This window comes from Lampetra planeri, chromosome 28, assembly GCF_965212315.1.
Source record: "Lampetra planeri chromosome 28, kcLamPlan1.2.h2, whole genome shotgun sequence".
Taxonomy (NCBI): Eukaryota; Metazoa; Chordata; class Hyperoartia; order Petromyzontiformes; family Petromyzontidae; genus Lampetra; species Lampetra planeri.
This window is the reverse complement of record NC_136134.1, coordinates 593,576-615,531: the sequence shown is the minus strand read 5'-3', so window position 1 is coordinate 615,531 and position 21,956 is coordinate 593,576. Positions and strand designations below refer to the sequence as shown.

At 53.7% G+C, this 21,956-nt stretch overlaps 1 protein-coding gene across 1 annotated transcript in view; it reads left to right on the top strand.

Annotated features, from left to right (window-relative positions):
- Positions 1 to 5,786: 5,786 nt before the first annotated feature.
- The window catches only part of LOC144728296 (stomatin-like), a 43,537-nt gene continuing 27,367 nt past the window's right edge, over positions 5,787 to 21,956 (top strand). Inside the window, exons 1-3 of the mRNA XM_078607615.1 lie at positions 5,787 to 6,035; positions 6,671 to 6,815; positions 8,613 to 8,716. Coding sequence (XP_078463741.1) covers positions 5,970 to 6,035; positions 6,671 to 6,815; positions 8,613 to 8,716 — 315 coding nt within the window. The 5' untranslated portion in view covers positions 5,787 to 5,969. The remainder of the gene's footprint in view (positions 6,036 to 6,670; positions 6,816 to 8,612; positions 8,717 to 21,956) is intronic.

Sequence of the window (21,956 nt, the reverse complement as noted above, 5' to 3'; positions counted from 1 at the left end):
AAAACCCGGCAAGTCGCGGCACCTCACACGTTCGGTCCACAAACACGGCACATTCGGGTCGCCGCTTCGCGGTGGGGGGTTCGCGGCTGGGTGCCGGGGGTTCAATTCGGCGGGGGGGGTCCATACGCGGCCCGCAAGCAGTCGAGTGGTCCGAATTGGCCCACAGGATCGTGGCTGCGTCAGCCGGGTCGTCCGTGGTAACGGGGTTCATTGACGGGGTTGAGGTCCGGGTGCTTGTTGACACGGGTGCGTCGGCCACCATCATCTCGGACCTTATTTATAACATCCTTCCCGTCCAAAGTAGACCCCTTCTGCCGGTAGACGTGCCATTTTATGCGGCGAATGGGGGATCCCTGGGGATCATCGGCCAGATTCGGGCGACTATTTGCATTGGGGACATTAAATTAGCGGGCCCTATTTTTGTATCATCATCGCTGGCCGTTCCCTGTTTGCTAGGTACGGACTTTTTGTCAAAAATGCCCATCAAAATTCTTATTGATCAGGCCTGCATAGAGCTTCCGTCAGGTCGGCGGGTTGCCTTCTTGTCGAGCCCTATCAAAGTGCGCACGGTTTGTGCGACGGTGCAGGCGCTGGCGACTCACACTGTACGGGTACCCCCGGGATCGCAAATGTTAGTACCCCTTCGGTTCAGGAAGCCACTCGAGGTGGGTGCGGAGGCACAGGGGGTGCTGTTAGGGCCGTCAAACAGAGCCAGTAAGGGCCTCGACTTAGCGGTTGCTCAAACCATGGTGAGAGGGGACAGTGAGCCGTTCGTAATGGTCCTGAATACGGGGTCGCGGCCGGCCGTAATTGCGCAGGGAACGGTGCTGGCTCACGCCGCGCCGCTGCCCGTTGAGGAACGGCTCGTGGCTCAAGCAGATTTTACTGTCGAGTCGCATCCTCAAAGTGATGAGGGGACTGAGTGGTTGGACTCGCTGTGTGCGGGTTCTGCTAACTTGTCCGGGGTGCAATTGGGAGCATTGAGGGGTTTGCTCATTGAGTTTGCTGACGTGTTCAGCAAACATAAGTACGATATCGGCTGCACTGACCTGTTGCGCCACCACATAGCTACAGGGGACGCGGCCCCTATTCGTCAGAATCCTTTCCGGCTCAGCCCGGCCGAGAAGGAACATGTGCAATCGGCGGTTAATGATATGTTGGCGGCCGATATCATTTCGCCCTCTTCTAGTCCGTGGGGTGCTCCTATTGTCCTAGTAAAGAAACAGGACGGGTCCTTGCGGTTTTGTGTCGATTTCCGCCGCTTAAACAAAATCTCGATGGCGGATGCGTATCCGCTCCCCAGGATGGATGAGTCGCTGGATGCCTTGGCGGGAGCGCAGTTTTTTTCCACACTCGATCTGCTTTCTGGATTTTGGCAATTGCCACTCGATAACGAGTCTAAACCTAAAACTGCTTTCCGCACACCTGGGGGCCTTTTTGAATTCAACCGTTTGCCCATGGGCTTACATTCCGCCCCCGCCACGTTCCAGAGACTCATGGAATTGGTTTTGTCAGGCCTCCAATGGGATACCTGTTTGATTTATCTTGACGATATTATCGTCTTTAGTCGGACTTTCGAGGAGCACCTCCAGCGACTGAGAGCGGTGTTCCTCAGGATGCGTTCCGCTAAGCTAAAATTTAAACCGGCTAAATGTTTTCTGCTTCGGGAATCTGTCAGGTATTTGGGCCATATCGTGAGTCGTTCAGGGATCTCGACGGACCCTGCTAAGACGCATTGCGTCAGCTCATGGCCAACGCCAACCTCGGTCACGGAGGTTCGTAGTTTCATTGGTTTTGCCTCCTATTACCGTCGTTTTGTCAAGCAATTTGCCACCATAGCCAAGCCCCTGCACGCTTTGACGGCTAAGGGTGTGAGGTTTCACTGGGGGGCAGAGGAGGAGGATGCGTTCTGCTCCCTCCGTGACGCTTTGGTGCAGGCTCCCCCCTTGTGTTACCCCGATTTCACACAACCGTTTTTGCTTGACACGGACGCCAGCAATACGGGTATCGGGGGGGTGCTCTCACAGTTGGTCGGGGGGGTTGAACGGGTGGTCGCCTACGGTAGTAGGGTTCTTTCCCCCGCAGAACAACGCTATTGCGTAACTCGTCGTGAATTGTTAGCCATTGTGTTTTTTACACAGCAATTCAGGCCGTATCTTTACGGCCGTCATTTTACGGTCCGGACGGACCATGCGGCTCTACAATACGCTATGCGCGTGGCGCAGCCATCGGGCCAATTGTCCCGATGGTTGGAGGTCCTTCAAGACTACCAATTCACGACGATTTACCGAAAAGGGTTGCGCCACTCAAACGCGGACGCCTTGTCGCGGTTGCCGCCGTGCACGGACTGCACATGTTTGTTGGGATCAGCGCGGTGCAAACCCCCGGTCGCCGGCGCCCCGGGAGTTGCGCTCGCCGCCACTGACACCCCGGGAGAGGACGCCCCCACGGGGAGGGATTCGCTGTTGTCGTTGCCCCTCGTTGAGTGGGGCCGCCTCCAGATGTCCGACAGCTCCCTACTTACGCTGCGTCGGAAAGTTGGCGCTCCCGAACAAGGGGAGGCGCGGGTCGGTTCCTGGGTGTGCAGACAGGGCCTGTTGATGAGGTGGGACAACATGTCCCGGCGTCACGTGCTCGTGGTGCCTGTTGCTATGCGGGGTAGGATTGTTCTGGCAGCTCATGAACGGCTCATGCATCTGGGTTTTCACAAAACGCTCGCCCTAATCCAGCGAGACTATTATTGGCCGGGGATGGGTAACGACGTGGCGAATATTCTTAAGGGATGCGTAGAGTGCGCCAAAAGGAAACCGCCACCATTGGCGGCTAATCCACCGCTGCAATCCATTCAGGTTTCGCGTATAAACGAATTGGTAGCGTTGGACATCTTGGGGCCCTTTCCGGTTACACCAAGGGGAAATAGGTTCCTGCTGGTTGGCGTGGAATACTTCACCCGATGGCCTATGGCATGGCCGCTCGCCAACCAGTCGGCTGCGGCGGTGGCGGACGCCTTTGTCCAGGGTTATGTGTTGGACAAGGGCGCCCCCGAACGCTTGCTGACGGATCAAGGGAAGAATTTTTCGAGCGTTTTGTTGCGCGAGGTGTGCGACCTGTTGGGTACAAAGAAAGTGCGTACTTCCCCCTACCACCCGCAGACTGACGGGATGGTTGAGCGTCTGAACAGAACGATTACGTCTATGTTGTGCCAACAGGTCTGCGACGATCAGGTTGATTGGGACTTACAGGTGCCGGGGGTACTCGCGGCCTATCGAATGGCCCCTCATGCGGCGACAGGGTTTTCCCCATTTTTTCTTATGTATGGGCGGGAGGCCGATCCGGCCATGGACGTCCAACTGGGGATTTCCCAGCCACGTGCAAAATCTAAATTGGCAGACCACATCAAATTTAATATCGCCAAATTGACTGAAGCGCGGGAGGGGGCAAGGTTGAATTCGCGGTCGCGGCAAATTGCAAACGAGAAATTGCATGAGCGGAGGGTGCATACGCATGATTGGAAACCAGGCGATAAGGCCTGGCTGCATTGTCCACATGCACCGTTGGCTACGTCCCCCAAGTTGTTGAGACCTTGGAGGGGACCGGTGGAAATTGTGCGGGTTGCACGGCCCCAGAGTATACAGATTAAATGGGGGAAACGCCGTTGGTATGTGCACCCCTCCCGACTGAAGCCCTATGCGGCACCGTGTGACCCCGTTCTGTGCCGTGACGACCGGGCGTGTGATGTGACCGTCGACTCGGGGAGGGAGGTGTCGCAGGCTGATCCTCACGTGTCTCCACCTGACCCACCCCCAGGTGCCTCGGGCTTGACGGCTGCTGACCATCGAGAGCCTGAACCCCGGGGCACGCACGAGTCCTCGATGCCTGGCCGATGTCTTCCTGAACCGCCGGCACCACCGGACGTTCAACCGCGTCTGGTGCCGTACGACGGACCGGCAAGGCGGACTCGGGCTAGGTCTCAACAATTTTCATGAGGACGGGTTTTTTTTGTGCTCTACACCGAGCTCGCCCGGTGTTCCCCTCTGCCGGGATAATGTCCCGTTGTAGGGACGCTCGGAAGAAAAGGGGACACTGCACGAGTCGATAGAAAAAAAAAAATTTCCATTTATTTTTTTTGTATACACATTGCTATTGTCACTCGCCGGTTTGTATATATTGTTCTGTTGTCGCGGTGGCATTGGTTGAGGGTTGCGGATGGTGGTGTTCGCGTCGTGTTGTGTTGTTAGCTTAGTTGTTGTTCTTGTTGTTGTGTTGTGTTACGGGGCACACAGGGAGGGTTTGTAATTTTTGTAGCAGCCGGGGCGGCTGCGAGCTATGTGGTAGGGGGTGATGTAGTGGTGGTATTGACGTGCGCCGACTGTGACAGTGATGGATCACGGGGCGGCGCGGGGTGCGGGGTTGGGCACGCGTTGTGGGCGTGGTGTGGACGCGCGCGCCGGGAGTGACAGATGACGAGGCGGCGCGGAGTGAGTGGTGAGGCACGATGAGATGTGGGAAAAGAGGATCGTAGCCAGCACCCGGCGATTGGTCGAATAAGTGGGTGCTCGCAGCGACGTCCGCAGGTGGGGTATAAAGGGGGACGCGCGAGAGCACTCGGGGAGAGTTACCCAGTTGAAGACCCGAAGACGGAGCTGAAGACCTAGTGAAGCCGAGTAGCTCAGTGGCGTTAGTCGCCGAGTAGCTAAGTGGATGTTGGTCATCCGAGTAGCTCAGTGGCGTTAGTCGCCGAGTAGCTAAGTGGATGTTGGTCATCCGAGTAGCTCAGTGGGCGTTAGTCGCCAAGTAGCTAAGTGGGTGTTTGTCACCCGAGTACTAAGTGGATGTTGGTCATCCGAGTAGCTCAGTGGCGTTAGTCGCCAAGTAGCTAAGAGGATGTTGGTCATCCGAGTAGCTCAGTGGGCGTTAGTCGCCAAGTAGCTAAGTGGGTGTTTGTCACCCGAGTACTAAGTGGATGTTGGTCATCCGAGTAACTCAGTGGGCGTTAGTCGCCAAGTAGCTAAGTGGGTGTTTGTCACCCGAGTACTAAGTGGATGTTGGTCATCCGAGTAACTCAGTGGGCGTTAGTCGCCAAGTAGCGAAGTGGGTGTTTGTCACCCGAGATACAAAGTAGGTGTTAGTCACCTGTAACCAAGTTTGATAAAATAAAGAGTGTGTTACCCGTGAAGTCGTCTCCCGTGGAGTTACTACATTACATTAGCAATCCACTGGAATTAGGCACTTTTATGTCTAGATTGAGAAACTAATTTCTTTTGTGTTCTGTTTGTTTTCCTTCCCCCCCCCACACCTCCGATTAGCGCAACAATTGGCTATGTTGCGAAGGAAGTTCAACACACGGACATACAGTCATGTCATGGGAATGTACAATAGCAACCATTAAGCAGCAGCTGTAGCCTCGTAGTTGGCGCACTGCGCTTTGAACCTACGATCTAACATCAGTGGAGCGTCATATCTGAGCCAGTCCTTGGCACACTCTCCACCCCCTCCCACTCATCAACTCGCACTGACCAGGTGGTGAAGTATGGCCAATCAACCCCCGTGCCTGCCAAGGTGATTGTAGGCCTGCATCCAGCAGTGTGGATCGATGACAACGCGCGGCGAGGAGTCACTATCGGCTCGCATGGCGGTGCTGAATTGCGGAGGAGAGGGGTCACCACTGCCTGTGTTTGCGTTTAATCTGCGGAACGCGCGCGGAATAATTCACTCCCCAACTTCACTCCCCAACTCATTAACGCAACCGGTTTTGCGACACCGCTCTGCATAACCAACCCTCCCCCTCCTCATCCTCGTCCTCCCATCGCGCCTATAAGCGCTTCTCCGTCGACGTGGTCCGAGTTCACGGCGCTCGCTCACTCGCTCGCTCCCCGGCGTCTCCATCGTTCATCAGGAGAAGCAGGAACGAGGGAGGGGGCCCCGTCAGTCCTCTCGGCGGCTCTGACCCAGGCGACTCGCGAGGAGCGATGGAGAGGCGCTCCAAGCGGGAGGCGCGCAACGGCGCGACCTCCCGGAGCGGCAGCGGCTCCAGGGTGAGGAAGTCGTCCGGAGGTGGAGCTGGGTGGATGCAGGTGGTGGTGATGGCTGGGTGGAAGTCGGGTTTGGTGGAGTTGGTCCTGGGTGGAGGTGGTAAGCGTGGTGGTTGGTAGTGGTGAGGGTGGGGGTGGTGGTGCTGGGTGCACGTAGCCTCTTGTCGTACGGGTGTCGTGAGGAGCTGCAAGAAACTAACGGAGGTGAGACAAGGAGCTGTCCGGGGTAGATGCTCTCTGTGATTGTATCATTTGTGAGTGTGGTGGGGGCGAGCGGTGGCGCAATGGTTAGCACACTGCCAACCACGGCGACCTGCATTTGATTCCTGCCTGCTGCTAACATGAGTGGTACATTACCTCTGAGGTTCGGAACATGACCTGGACTCCCCCTTTGCTGACCCGCGCTGACTAGCGCGGTAAAGTATCGTCAAATAACCCCCATGGCTCATACGGAGGGTCATGTAGATGTGGGGCTCTCCTCCTCGCGCGCTGTGCCGGCCTTCATCCTGTTAAGCACGGTTGGCTATGTACGGTGCGAAAGAAGTTCAACAAAGAGGTACACACATACATCCATTGCCCCAACAAGTATATTAAAGGCTACACGGGGGGGGGGGGTGCCTTTGTCTTTGCATGCGCAGAGCGGCGCTGTGCGCGGCACGCGCGTGGACGCAGCGCTAGGAGGAGGAGGCGGTCCCGTGAGCTCGTCCCTGGTGATCGACGTCGACCAGGCCCTGGAGCAGCGGGCGGCTGACACGGCCCTGGAGGCGGAGCGCACGGATGAAGGTGCGCGGCGGCGTAAGCGCACGTGTGTGTGCAGTCACACACGTGTCTCACGTGTAGCCTTGGCAGGGGCGCCACGGTGACTAGGAGATGTTCACTACCTCGCCTGGTACACGGGAGGTGCGTGGGTTCGATCCCGACCCTGACGCCTGCTGTATTTTTGGAGTTTGCGTGTTCTCCCCGCGGTCGCGTTGATTTTTCTCTGGGTGCTTCGGGTTTTCCCTGCGTGTTTAGGATCAACAACACGCGTTTCGAGTTTTCGGCTGCTATAACTTTCCACATGATGGGCCACTTCGTTATCACTTGTGGCCAGGTCGCTTCTAAAAAAGGCCGATGTTGCTCAGTGGGCCTTACCTGGTAATATAGAACAAAGTGAGTGTCGTCACAAAGGCCAAGATCCCCCGTGTGGCCTGAACATGCTTTTGGAGCAAGTGTTGTTAGCGAGTAGCACCTATGAAGACGGCACACGAGGGGGTGGGTGGCCACCACCACGCCCGGCCGCCTTTGTCTCCCCAGTGACGATGTTTGCACTCATCTGAGGCTCAGGCCCAGGACCAGTTATGAACATCGTCACTGGTGTTGGGCGTGTACTGTACATGTATCGTTTAATCGATTGATTCCACGATACATGGGTTCAGTTGAGTGGCAGACGTACTCTTGGAGACAACGCATTTATTTAACACCAACACACGGGCGAACTGCCCCTTTACAGAATAACAACCTGTGGTGGTGACCACCAGGCTAACCGCACTAATTACACCGTAACAAGCTACTACGGACCGGACCCCAGCTTGGGTCCAGGTCCGCGTAGACGAAGGTTTCTTCAGGATGAACAACACGCCAAGCGCGATGCCATCCAGCGCTATCAATCAGCGCTCACCGAGCCCCTCTAGGGCTGGTACTACACCCACACCACGTGGTGTCCGCGATGTCGCTACACCGCTCACCGTGCCCCTCTAGGGCCGGCACTACACAGCGACACCCCGCGATGTCACTACACTGTACCGTCAGAAGGCTGCCGGCAGGGCACACGAGGAGGTGGGTGGCCCCCGTGTAGGTGCTGCTACTCGCTCACAGCACTTGCCCCGAAAGTCTGATGAGGCTATACGGGGGATGTTTGTCTGCGTGTGACTGAGCAGCGGTGGTGGTGCTGCGGTGAGAGGCCGTCCATAAATGACGGCACGCACCTGGGGGGGGGGGGGGGGTCAGACATTTGCGACGATGTGTGACGAGGGGGGGGGGGGTGAGAAATGTGACGTCACATCAAAATGCGCAACTTTAAATAAATATATACAACACGTTCTACTTTATTAAATAGACTTTTTAATAAATGTTTTCTCCTACAACATCAGAGTGTAGCGCCACATTAAATACGCACTACAATGACAATATTTTAAAGCGATTTGAAGCATGTTTTATTTTTTTTGGGGGGTGGGGGAAGAGCTTTTTGACGTCATATTTGAGGCGGGGTCTGACTATTTGTGACGTCGTGTGACGAAGGGGGGGGGGTCAAAAATCGTCCAAAATCACGTGACGTCATTTATGGACGTCCCCTTAGCGCACTGCGCTATGAACCCGCAACCCGAGCTTGATTCCCGCTCACAAACCAACAATTGTGGCGAATATATGAATATGTCCTGGGCCTGGAGCTGAAAAAACGGCCGGGCGTGGTATTGGCCACCCCACCCCCTTTGTGTGCCGTTCCAGCCTTCATCGGTGCTGCTCGCCACCAGCACTTGCCCCAACAGGCTGTCAAGGCTTTTACGGGGGGGGTCTTTGTGCATTTGTCTTTGTGTGTAGCTGTAAAGTCGCTGCGCGTCGCCCCCTGCGAGTGGCTGCTGACTGCGCTCGCCGTGCTGCTCTGCATCTTCACGGTCCCCGTGTCGCTCCTCTTCTGCGTCAAGGTGGGAAGTATCAACAAAGACACAACAACAACCGCCATTCGCCACTAAGTGGCAGTGACGTCACCACGACGCTTGTGCCAGGCTAGGTGCACCTTGAGGCCACGTGAAGTGTCGAACGCCCGCTGGCAGGAGGTCACGGGGCAGACCCAGCAGGTGCCACGCGTCGACTGACTGAGATGACCGAGATGATTGGCTGATGCACCACCTGTGCCCCCTACTGTGCCACACACACTCACACAAAGACAAAGATCATCTGTGTAGCCTTAACAGACTGTTGGGGCAAGGGTTCGTCCATAAATGACGTCACGCACCTAGGGGGGGGGGGGTCAGACATTTGTGACGAAGTGACGTCACATCAAAATGAGCAACTTTAAATAACACTAATTTTGATTAATTTTCATTATTAACTATTTCATTATTTAAATTTGCTAAGGTCACCTTTTATTTATTCCATGAAGGAGTATTTTGCTTCTCCATGGGATAATGGAGAAGCATACATTTAAAAATTGTTTTTAATGATTGTTATTAAACATTTTGATTCTAATGATTCTACCAGGGCTTTTCATTCTGTGGAATTAATATGTGATTGTTATAATTGTACTCTCCATTTTGCTTCGTTCTACTACAAAGTTTCAAGTATTTTTTTATAGTTATAATTACTTTTAATATTATAATTATAAGATAATTTCAATATAATATTCAGAACATCTGCAGTTTTAGTTAAACGTTGAATATTTTCAAGTGAATTTTATGCTAAATTTAAGCTTTCCAACGCCTCCTTTTTAATACGTGTTTCCCCCTACAACATCAGAGTGCAGCGCCACATTAAATACGCTCTACAATGACAATAGTTTAAAGCGATTTGAAGCATGTTTAATTTTCAAAATTGAAATATAGTTTTGGAGGGGGGGGGAGAGCTTTGTGACGTCAGGAGGGTCTGACTTTTTGTGACGCCGTGTGACGAGGGGGGTGGGGTAAAAAATCGTCCAAAAACGCGTGACATCATTTATGGACGGCCCCCAAGTGCTGTCAGCGAGCACCTATGAAGGCCAGTACGGCACACGAGGGGGTGGGTGGCCAACACCGCACACGAGGGGGTGGGTGGCCAACACCACACCCGCCTGCCCGCCCGGCCGCCTTTGTCTCCCCAGTGGCGATGTTTACTACACGACCGCACCAAGTACTCAATTGAGGCTGAGTAGACCGCTACACTACCACTCCCCACACACACAGACACACGCAGCACCACGCCCGGCCGCCTTTGTCTCCCTAGTGGCGATGTTTACACACCACACAAGGTACTCATTTGAGGCTAAGTCGACCTAGGGGAGGCCCAGGACCGGTTCATATAATCGTCACTGGTGTTGACCGTGAATGGGAATCGAACTCTGGTCGCCGTGTTCGTAGCGCAGCACGCTAACCGCTACACTACCGCTCCCCACAGACACACAGACACGCACACACGTTCATGCAGAGGCGTGCGCATGACATTTACGCTTCCAATCTCGTCACTGCAGATTCCCAAACAGATTGAACCTCCGCCTCCTCCTCTCCTCCCACGCGCGCTCAGCTACTTGTTGAGCAACCGCAGCTGCTCGCTGCTGCTGTCCCGCACGAGTTGGAGGCGCTGCAATAATAACGGCAGCGTTATTGCTGTGTCCCTCGTGGTGGGGGGGGGGGAGATTTCACGTCGGCCGGACGGCAACTGGGCAAGCGAGGCCTTTGATGATGATGACGAGTGTTGGCACGGGTTAGTGGCCGTATTTCTCTTCAAGAGACATCGGCATCGGTCACGGAACGATCCACTGCCAGATAAGCGCCTCCCCGAGCCACCATATCATCTCCCCGTGCATCTGGCACCGGCCACTCGAGCTCACGTCATCTCTCCTCCACAAGTCGCCACGCTCTTCTGGCTGCCACTCCATCCTTGATCTCGGCCATCGCCCCCCATAGCCGTTACTTTGCCTCAAAAGTGAATCCGACGTTTTCCAACCTGCGTGGCGTTCTCCAACTCACGCATTCCTCTTCCTGTCCCCTCGGAGTAAATCTGAGCGTGCGTCTCTCCGCGGTCCTTTGCACACTTTTCAGCACGAAAAATATCACGGCAAGCACCGCAACAGTGAACCCAGCTGCATGAGTTTGAATCCCAGCCGTGGCTAACGTCAGCACTGAGTGATACGTGAAAGTGCTGCACTGACGAGCAGTGGTTATTATGATCGGCCGAAATGTATTATAAATACCTGGAGCCGTTGTTGCTTTGCAATGAAAAATAAAAGGAAACTGCTGTCATGTTCACAGTTTTCTCACGACCCTCCTGTACACGGAGTACTAAAAGCAGTCTGCTTTTTTACATCATAATAATAAAATACCAAGATAATATTTATTGAGTTTTTGTTATATTCTCTTGGATTTCAAGAATATTCGGCAAAATAATTAGAACAGGAGAACAAATTGAAAAGTGTGAGCGATATTAAATAACTGAGTCGGTCTTCTGTATCCATTACTCCCCTCTCTGCGGTGTCGCTATCTTTCATCTGTCTTCCGAACTCCTTCTAGCGTTTCAACTCAAATTAACGTTTATTTGTTACACGGAAAATCGTATATAGCCAGTTACCCAGCTATTTTTGATGGCAACGACCCCACAGCAGCCACGAACAATGGAGTCACTGTTGTGGTAGAGAGGAGCCCAGGCAGCAGCCAGCCAGGAAACTCTAGGCATATATTATTGTTAATCATAGCAAGTACCACAGTCAGTATGCACTGCTGTAATCATAGCAGGTACCACCACAGTATGCACTGGTGTAGTGAAAGCAGGTGCCACCAAAGTCAGTATGCACTGCTGTAGTGATAGCAGGAACCACCACAGTTGGTATGCACTGCTGTAGTGAAAGCATGTACCACCACTCGGTATGCACTGCTGTAGGGAATGCAGGTACCACCACAGTATGCACTGCTGTAATCATAGCAGGTATCACCACAGTCAGTATGCACTGCTGCAGTGAAAGCAGGTACCACCACAGTGTGCACTGCTGTATCACAGCAGGAACCAACATAGTCGTTATGCAATGCTGTAGTTAAAGCAGGTTCCACCAGTCGGTATGCACTGCTGTAGTCATACCAGGTACCACCACAGTCGATATGCACTGCTGTAGTCATAGCAGGTACCACCACAGTCGGTATGCACTGCTGTAGTCATAGCAGGTACCACCACAGTCGGTATGCACTGCTGTAGTCATAGCAGGTACCACCACAGTATGCACTGCTGTAGTCATAGCAGGTACCACCACAGTCGATATGCACTGCTGTAGTCATAGCAGGTACCACCACAGTCGGTATGCACTGCTGTAGTCATAGCAGGTACCACCACAGTATGCACTGCTGTAGTCATAGCAGGTACCACCACAGTCATATCTACTGCTGTGGTGAAAGCAGGTAGCACCACAGTTGGTATGCACTGCTGTAGTGAAAGCAGGTACCACCACAGTATGCACGGCTGTAATCATAACAGGTACCACCACAGTATGCACTGCTGTAATCATAGCAGGTACCACCATAGTTAGTATGCACTGCTGTAATCATAGCAGGAACCAACACAGTATGCACTGCTGTAATCATAGCAGGTACCACCACAGTCGGTATGCACTGCTGCAGTGAAACCAGGTACCACCAGTCGGTTTGCACTGCTGGAGTGATAGCAGGTACAACCACATTCGGTATGCACTGCTGTAGAGAAACCACGTACCACCACAGTTGGTATGCACTGCTGCGTACTGCTGTTCTTTAATATAGACTTATTTCAGATTATTTCTTCAATGCATTTCTATTCGATTGCTCACGTCACACTTTTTACTGATACGTAGTATTGCTAAGCTGATTAATATGTTATACTGCTGAATATGTTGGGACTTTCTTAGCTACAGCCCATTGCATTTCGTCTATCGTTTTGTTACAGTCGTGGAAACATCACCCATTTATATTTTGCCATACCGCACATTTACTTTCCACCAAAGCGGGGAGCACGCAGGGAGGTTCAATGCCCTAAATATTGTTGACCTTGCTTTCTTACGGTCGGTGAGGGACATTGTGAGAGAGACATTGTTCTTCCATACCAAGAAAACACCATCGCACGATTTCCTGACACTAACAGAGCATACGATGCCCTACAATAACACATTTTCCTGTCGCAAGGCCAAGATGGGTATCACGTCAACATTCCTCCAATTACAAAGCTACAGGACAAAGACATCCTCACAAAACTGTCTCCTCTAAAAAAAACTTATCTTCCTTCGTGATCATGGACAGAGGAGGAAACCGCATATTATGGTGTGCCAACCTCTTTCACCAATATGTTGTCGATAAGTATGCCAACATTAGAGTGAGCACCTTCTTTACATTCAACTGAATCAAAACCGCCTGCGTGTGAACAAGTATGTTAATCTCTGGGATGCCATAAATGCTGAAGGAGATGCAAACGGTCACAATGTGGGCTGATTAGTTATTTTGCCTTCATCCTTCACAACTCCACCAAGATATATGCATGAGAAGACTCTGGATGCCATGACGTACATCGGCTAATATGCCACGCTCCATCTCTTCATCACCTTCACTTGCATTCCCAAATGAAAGGAGATCCAGGTTTACCTTTATCCAAACCAAAAGCCACCAGACAGACCTGACATCTTAGCGAGGGTCTTAAAACTCAAAGTTTTTGACCTCATGATGCTTATTACGACCAATGAAGGCGGCGTCTTTGCATAGACAAGCAGTAACTTGCACAACCATTGGGTGGCAAAAACGTCGTCTTCCTCATCCTCACATTTCGCTATGAATGAGGGAAACAATTAATGCAAGTCACATTGACACATTTAGCAGTGCTGAGCTACCTCACCCCCATCAAGAACCTGCCCTTTTTCTATGTGGTCGGCAACCAAATGGTCCATGGCCCATGTGGCCAGTTATATCCAAATGTGCCATGTATGCAAGACCACAGGTGTACCAAGAGGTATCCATGGAACTACTTGAAAGACACTCAGTCGGCCCATGATGGCTATCCTCTATATCGTCACAGAAATACTGAGCATGGTGGATTTCAAACAACGCTCAGACCTGCCACTAACTCGCTAATTAAGGTGCACAACCGGTGGATCGTTCCCTACTGCCCTCTTCTGTGCAAGATCTTCCAGGCCCACTTTAATGTAAAATTCTGCTATTCTAAAAAAAGCCATCTAATATGTTTACATCAACAAAGGCACTGACATGGCTGTCTTTGCCTTACAAAAACACAGAAGGGCAAAGTGTGCATGAGCTCAAACTTTTTTTCCAAGGAACATACATCAGCAACAATGAGGCCATTTGCTGAATTCTTGGCTTCCCCATCCATGACCGTTCCCCCACAGTCGTCCATTTGGCACTTCACCTCCAAAATGGTCAACGCATCTCCGTCACTAAAGGAAATACCCAACAACAGGCCCTGGCCCCACAAGATACCACCCTGATGGCGTTCTTTGTTTTGTGCCCAAGTGACCCATTTGCTGCCAACCTGATCTACCATTAAGTTCCCTCCTACTATACATGGACTGCTAAAAAAAAGATGGAGGCGACGTGCTGCTGACGGGGAATCTGATGCCTTAGGACGAGTCTACACAGTTCATCCCAACAATCAGCAGTGCTACTTTATCCCAATGCTTCTCCATGTTGCCAAAGGGCACAAATCTTTCCAAGACCTCTACACAGTGGAAGGAGTTGTCTGTCAAACATAATCTTCGTGCAATTCTTGCGCATGATCACCATCTTCATAAAGCTATGACAGAAGCTTCTGTTGGTCAGTCCCCTTGTCAACTGATATTGCTCTTCTGCATAAATCTTCAAGTTTGCAGCCCATCTAACCACATGGGACTCTGGCAAAAATACAAAGAGGGCATGAGTGAGGACATCCTCCACGGAGCTCAATGAGAAAATACAAACCTCGATGTCAACTTTTATGATGTCATCTTCAAACAGGCCCTCATTCTCCTTCAGGACAAACTGCACTCCATTGGTGGAAAATACCTCACGTCTATGGGACTACCAACACTCTACAGGGACAACCTGCATGCCCTTACTCAAGAGATTCTACGTGAAATATGCTATTATGCTTAAGAGCTTCTTAAATGTATTTAAGAAAATTAACCAAAGCTGTTGGATGCACAAATAGAAGCCTACACGAAAATCTTGGAAGACATTGAGACTACACATCGAGTATTTTTTTCCCTGATGCACCTGCCAGTACTGGGAAGACCTTTGTTTTCAAACTGCTCCTCGCTAAGGCTCGTCAGAGAGACAAAATTGCTCTAGCTGTGGCATCATCGGGGATGGCTGTGTAAGTCGATGTGTGTGTGAGTCGATGTGTGTGTGTTTGAGTCCATATATGTGAAGTATTGGAAAATGACGGCAGGAAACTCCTTGACGGGAACACACTTCTTTTATTAAATCTTGACTTGTAACGATACGACGCGTGGCCTCTCTTCTTCACAATGCGGTCACCATACAACGGTACAACTCGTGACCTCTTCTCTCCGCCCTACGCTTCTCTTGACTCTCTTAGATTCTGTGCTGCTGGCTCTCTGTGCCTCGTGTAGACTCCGCGCCTCGGCTACACTCTTCTCTCGTCTCGTGTAGACTCTGCGCCTCTGCTACACTCTCCACTCGCCTCGTGTAGACTTTGCATCTCTCTCTGGCTACACCATATGCATACTCGGCTCGTGTAGACCTTTCTCTCTCTCTGGCTACACCGTATGCATACTCGGCTCGTGTAGACCTTTCTCTCTCTCTGGCTACACACTATACATTACTCAGCTCGTGTAGACCGTTCTCTCTCTCTGGCTACACACTATACATTACTCAGCTCGTGTAGACCGTTCTCTCTCTCTGGCTACACACTATACATTACTCAGCTCGTGTAGACCGTTCTCTCTCTCTGGCTACACACTATACATTACTCAGCTCGTGTAGACCGTTCTCTCTCTCTGGCTACACACTATACATTACTCAGCTCGTGTAGACCGTTCTCTCTCTCTGGCTACACACTTATACCTTACTCTCCTCTACTCTCCATTACTCTCCTCTCCTCTCCATTACTCTCCTCTCCGGGCTCTATCTCTGCACCTTCGTCTTCATTCTTAGATGGTTCCACTTCCGCCCCCCTACTCCTCTGTGCATCACCTTATATATCTCTTCTTCCCGGGAGACGGAGCGGATGCGGACCTCAACGTCGGCACCGCTCCTCAGTTACCCAATCACCACGCGCTATCTCTACGATCCGTTTCCGCCCAGCGCGTGTTTCCACTCCCCGACCAATCACACCGCGCTGCCACCCGATCACTCCCTCTCAGCGCGTCACCGGCACACAGCCAATCAGCAGCACTACCCCCACCCGCGCACTGACGCCTGCTCCTCCCCGTCAGCGCGCGTCACCACACACACACCCGTACATACGCGCTGGCACACGACGTATACACCCAGCGCGTATCACCACTACATCACCCCCTCCCACATAGCTCGCAGCCGGCCCGGCTGCTAACAACAACCAACCGCAACGATAAGACGACAACCAACAAAAAAAACCCGTAACCCCCCCAGTGTGCCCCGTAACATAACAACAACAACAACAAGAATAACTATGTACAGATTGACAATGAACACGAAAAGTCAACAATAACACGATACAAGCAAATTCCAAAAAACGAACGCGCCCCACGTCCCTGCGACTACACGCAGTGACGAGGCGCTCCAACTGCCCCGACTCCTCACGAGGCAGGTCATGCAAAGTAGCACGACCTGGCGCGAGTCCGTCTGGCTGGTCCGTCGTATGGGGCGGGACACTGACGACCGTCCGGCGGTTCCGGCTGCTCCAGACGGCGCGGAACGGGCCTGAAAGGGCCGGCCCCGCCGCGGAGATCCGGCCGCCGGTGATCGGCAGCTGTCAGTTCCGAGACACCTGGGAGCAGATCAGGCGAAAATACGTGTGGATCAGGCAGAGACATTTCCCCCTCTGGGTCGCCGGTCACGTCACACGCCCGGCCATCACGACACAAGGGGAGGCCATATGGAGGCGAGAACGGTTTCAGTCGGGAGGGGTGAACGTACCAACGGCGCTTTCCCCACTTTATCTGAACGCACTGGGGCCGTGCAACGCGCACGACCTCCACGGGTCCCCTCCACGGTCTCAACAATTTAGGCGACGTAGCCAAGGGTGCCTGAGGGCAATGCAGCCAGGCCCTGTCACCTGGTTTCCATTCGTGCATGGACACCTTCCGTGCCCGCAACCGTTCATTAGCAATTTGGCGAGCCCGCGAATTAAGCCGTGCGGCCTCCCTCGCCTCTGTCAGCTTGTGAATATTAAACTTAATATGTTCTGCCAAATTAGAATTAGTTCGTGGAGCGGACAGGCCAAGTTGCGTTTCCATTGGCGGGTCAGCTTCCCGACCGTACATCAAATAGAATGGGGAAAACCCCGTAGCTGCATGGGGGGCCATTCTATACGCGGCAAGGACTCCCGGGACCTGCAGGTCCCAATCTACATGTGCCTCGCACACCTGCTGGCACAGCATGGAAGTCAAAGTTTTGTGGAGTCTCTCCACCATCCCGTCTGTCTGCGGGTGGTACGGGGAGGTACGCACCTTCTTGGTACCCAACAGATCGCACACCTCTTGCAACAATTTACTCGAAAATTTTTTACCTTGGTCGGTCAGCAGGCGTTCAGGAGCCCCCTTGTCCAGGACATAGCCCTGGACGAAGGCATCCGTCACAGCCGCTGCCGACTGGTTAGCGAGAGGCCACGCCATAGGCCATCGGGTAAAGTATTCGACCCCCACTAACAAATATTTATTCCCTCTCGGCGTGACTGGGAAGGGCCCCAAAATATCGAGTGCAACGAGCTCGTTGGTACGCGAGACCTGAATAGATTGCAGCGGTGGATTAGCTGCCACGGGCGGTGGTTTACGCCTGGCGCACTCAACGCACCCCTTCAGAATATTTACCACATCACTTCCCATTCCCGGCCAGTAATAGTCACGCTGAAGCAGGGCAAGCGTCTTGTTAACTCCCAAGTGCAAGAGGCGTTCGTGTGCCGCCAAGACAACCCTCCCCCTCACAGCGGAAGGCACCACGAGTGCGTTCCGCCGGGACAAACTGTCCCATCTCAATAACATGCCCTGCTCAAGTACATAGGAGCCGGTACGCTCCTGGTCCCCCTCGGGACCCCCAACCTTGCGGCGCAATGCTAGCAGCGAGCTGTCCGCCATCTGGAGGCGGCCCCATTCGCTGAGCGACAGCGAGAGCAGCGAGTCCCGACCCTGAGAGGCAGTGGAATCATCCACGATCGGTGCGCCCGCTGTCGCAGCCAGTGCCCCCATCTCCCCCGCAAGCGTCGGTTTACAGCACGCCGATCCCGACAAACACGCGCATTCATCACAAGGCAACAACCGCGACAAGCAATCGGCATTTGTGTGTCGCAACCCCTTACGGTACGTAGTCGTAAACTGATAGTCCTGGAGGACTTCCAACCAACGCGACAACTGGCCCGAGGGCTGGGCGACCCTCAATGAATACTGTAGCGCCGCGTGGTCCGTTCGGACCGTAAAGTGACGACCATAGAGATATGGCCTAAACTGCTGCACAAAAAAGACAATGGCAAGCAGCTCGCGACGGGTGACGCAGTAGCGCTGCTCCGCCGGAGACAACACCCTACTACCGTAGGCGACAACTCTTTCGACACCCCCAACGACTTGGGATAGCACCCCCCCAATGCCCGTGTTGCTAGCATCCGTGTCCAGCAAAAAGGGACTGGCAAAATCGGGATAACACAAGGGTGGGGCACCCACCAAGGCGTCCCGGAGGGAGCGAAACGCGGCCTCCTCCTCCGGTCCCCATTTGAACTTCACTCCCTTCGCCGTTAGAGCGTGCAAGGGTTTTGCAATAGTGGCGAAGTGCTCAACGAACCGCCGATAATAAGAAGCAAACCCGATGAAACTACGCACGTCGGAAACGGACGTAGGTGTCGGCCACGAACCGACACAATCCGTCTTCGCGGGATCGGTGGAGATCCCCGAAGAATCGACAATGTGACCCAAGTATCTAACCGACCTACGAAGGAGGTGACATTTGGCCGGTTTAAATTTCAACTTAGCCGATCGCATTCGCAAGAACACCCCTCTCAATCGCTGGAGGTGTTCTTCAAACGTTTTACTGAAAACAATGACATCGTCCATATAAATCAAGCATGTATCCCACTGCAAGCCTGACAAAACCAGCTCCATAAGTCGCTGAAACGTCGCTGGAGAGGAGTGAAGTCCCATGGGTAACCGGTTAAACTGGAACAGCCCCCCTGGAGTCCGAAATGCTGTCTTAGGTTTCGACTCTTCGTCGAGCGGCAACTGCCAAAACCCCGATAACAAATCAAGAGTCGAAAAATATCGCGCACCAGACAATGCATCGAGGGACTCATCCATCCTGGGGAGCGGATACGCGTCAGCCACAGAGATCTTATTCAGGCGACGGAAATCAACGCAGAATCGCAGGGACCCGTCCTGCTTCTTAACCAGCACAATAGGCGCTCCCCACGGGCTAGAGGAGGGCGAAATAATATCGGCTTCTAGCATTTCGTTAACAGCCGACTGAACATGTTCCTTCTCCACGGGACTCAGTCGGAAGGGATTTAGCCTGACCGGCGCCGCATCGCCCGTTTCAATGTGATGGTGCAACAAATCCGTGCACCCAATGTCATACTTATGTTTACTGAATACATCAGAGAATTCAATGAGCAACTCGCGCAGCGCACCCAACTGCGCCGCCGACAAATCGTCCGAGGCGGCGCATAGCGAATGGACCCACTCAAGGTCTTCCCTTGGCTCAACGTTCCGCGCGGGGCTCGAGCCCACCTGCGCAACCAACCCATCATCCACAGGGACCCGCGCCGCGTGAGCCAGCACGGTGCCCTGCGGAATGACAGCTGGTCGCGACCCCGCGTTCAAAACCATCACAAACGGATCCCTGTCAGCCCGCACCAAAGTGTGAGCCACCGATAAATCAAGACCCCCGACAGCCTTGTTAGAAGGACCCAAAAGCATACTTTGTCCCGAAGCCTCCCTCACCCATGGTTTCCGCAACCGGAGGGGAATCAACATCTGTGAACCCGGGGGCACTTGCACGGTCTGCGTCGCCACCGCTTGTATCGTAGCGCACGCCGTCCGAATGTCAGTAGGGCCCGTCAAAAATGAAATCCGGCGACCCGATGGCAGTTCAATGTATCGTTGATCGATAAGAATTTTAATAGGCATTTTAGCCAAAAAATCAGTGCCCAAAAGACACGGAACTGCCAAAGAAGACGAAACGAAAACGGGTCCCGACAATTTGATATCTCCAATGCAAATGGACGCCCTAACCTGACCGATAATGCCCAACGATCCCCCATTAGCGGCGTAAAATGGCACATCCACTGGAAGCAGCGGACGACATTGGACTGGAAGAATATTATAAATGAGGTCCGATATAATAGTTGCCGATGCCCCCGTGTCCACTAACACCCTAATCTCAACCCCATCAATAGATCCCGTAACAACGGACGAACCCGCCGAAGCAGCCACAATTCTATGCCCCAATTCCGCCCATTCAATGTCTCCCTGGTCCCGGCCGAACCCCCCTCGCCGAACCGAATCCCCGAACCTTAACCGGCCCTCCTCCGCCGCAACGCGGCGTCCCATGTGTGCCGAATAAACAGGCCGAGCGTGTGAGGTGCCGCGACTTGCCGGGGATTGTAGAGATGACTTGGGCTCTCGGTCGTCGTCCAGCCGAGCTCCCATGGCGCGCTGCCGCGGAGCGCGGCACCCGGACGCCACGTGGCCCCGGAGGCCGCAGTTATAGCACGTGACGAGGGTCGGAGTAGATCTTGGTTGCTCCGACTTTCGGCCCGATCGCAGAGGCGACCGGGCCCCCGGCCTCCAGTCCCCTGGTCGTCCCGTGGCGAACGCCTCCTCTCGTGGGCTGACGACTTGGGGTTCGGTGACCACCGAACCCGGGGCTGCGACGACAGCAGCGTTGCAACCAACGCCTTGTTTCCGTTGTAGGGCCTCGTGCGCTTGAATACTCGTGGCGACTCTCAAAGAAGAAATATCAATCTCGTCAGCTGTGTTGATAGGGACCCCCAGGTCCTGCGCCAACTTAAGCAGCTGCTCCAAAACCATCGCGTCTTGGCCCTCCTCGTCCATCCGAGGGAACGCAGCATCAGCAAGAGCCAGCAACGCCGTGCGATAGGCCAGCGCGGTCTCCGTGGCCGCTTTCCGTCTTGCGTAGAAATGATGGCGGCACGCCGAGGGAGGTCCGTAGACCCTGGCCAACAAACCCAGCGCATCCTTCAGCGTGGAGCGGTCCGACTTCCGTGCAGCCCTGAAGGCCGCGAGCGCATCATCGTCCAGCATGGCGGGCAACGCCCGCAGCGCCGTAGCATCGGACCACGCTGACATCTCTTGATGCGCCAAAAACCTTCGCTGAAATTGGCCCCAGTCTCCGCCTTCCGCCTTGAAGGCTGACAACGTGGGCAGGCGCTGCTGAAAAATGAAGTCATCCGCCTCGTGGTTCCTCTCCGCCTCTCCGTCGGTGTGTAAGATGGCGGCTCCAGCAGCAGACGTAAAATGGCGGACCCCCTCGCGCGCTGATGACGTCGATGCGCGCGCTTGGGAACCCACCACCACGTGGCGCTCGCCGTTCCCGCCAAAAGTAGGCCCAGGCGCAATGGCGGGAATTCCCCATTCGTTTTGGCGGGAATCTGCGGGGCGACCTTGTAAAATGTCCCCCACCGTCCCCGCTCCTCCCGACGAGCTGATCTCCGCCAAGATGGACGCGGCGGCGAGCAGCAGCTCCGCCAGTCGGGAGTGCGCCTCACGAAGCCCGGCGTCGGTCCCCGGTCGCTCGGCCGGCGCCGTCGACGGATCCTGTAGCGTGGGCAAGTCCTCCTCCTCACCCCCCGCCACCAGCGGCCCCGAGTCGTCCAGGCTTTCCTCGCGGTCAATCCCGTGGGTCCTACGGGTCTTCCTTGTCTCCATGCTTGGAAGCCCGTTTCACTTCTGACGCCAGATGAAGTATTGGAAAATGACGGCAGGAAACTCCTTGACGGGAACACACTTCTTTTATTAAATCTTGACTTGTAACGATACAACGCGTGGCCTCTCTTCTTCACAATGCGGTCACCATACAACGGTACAACTCG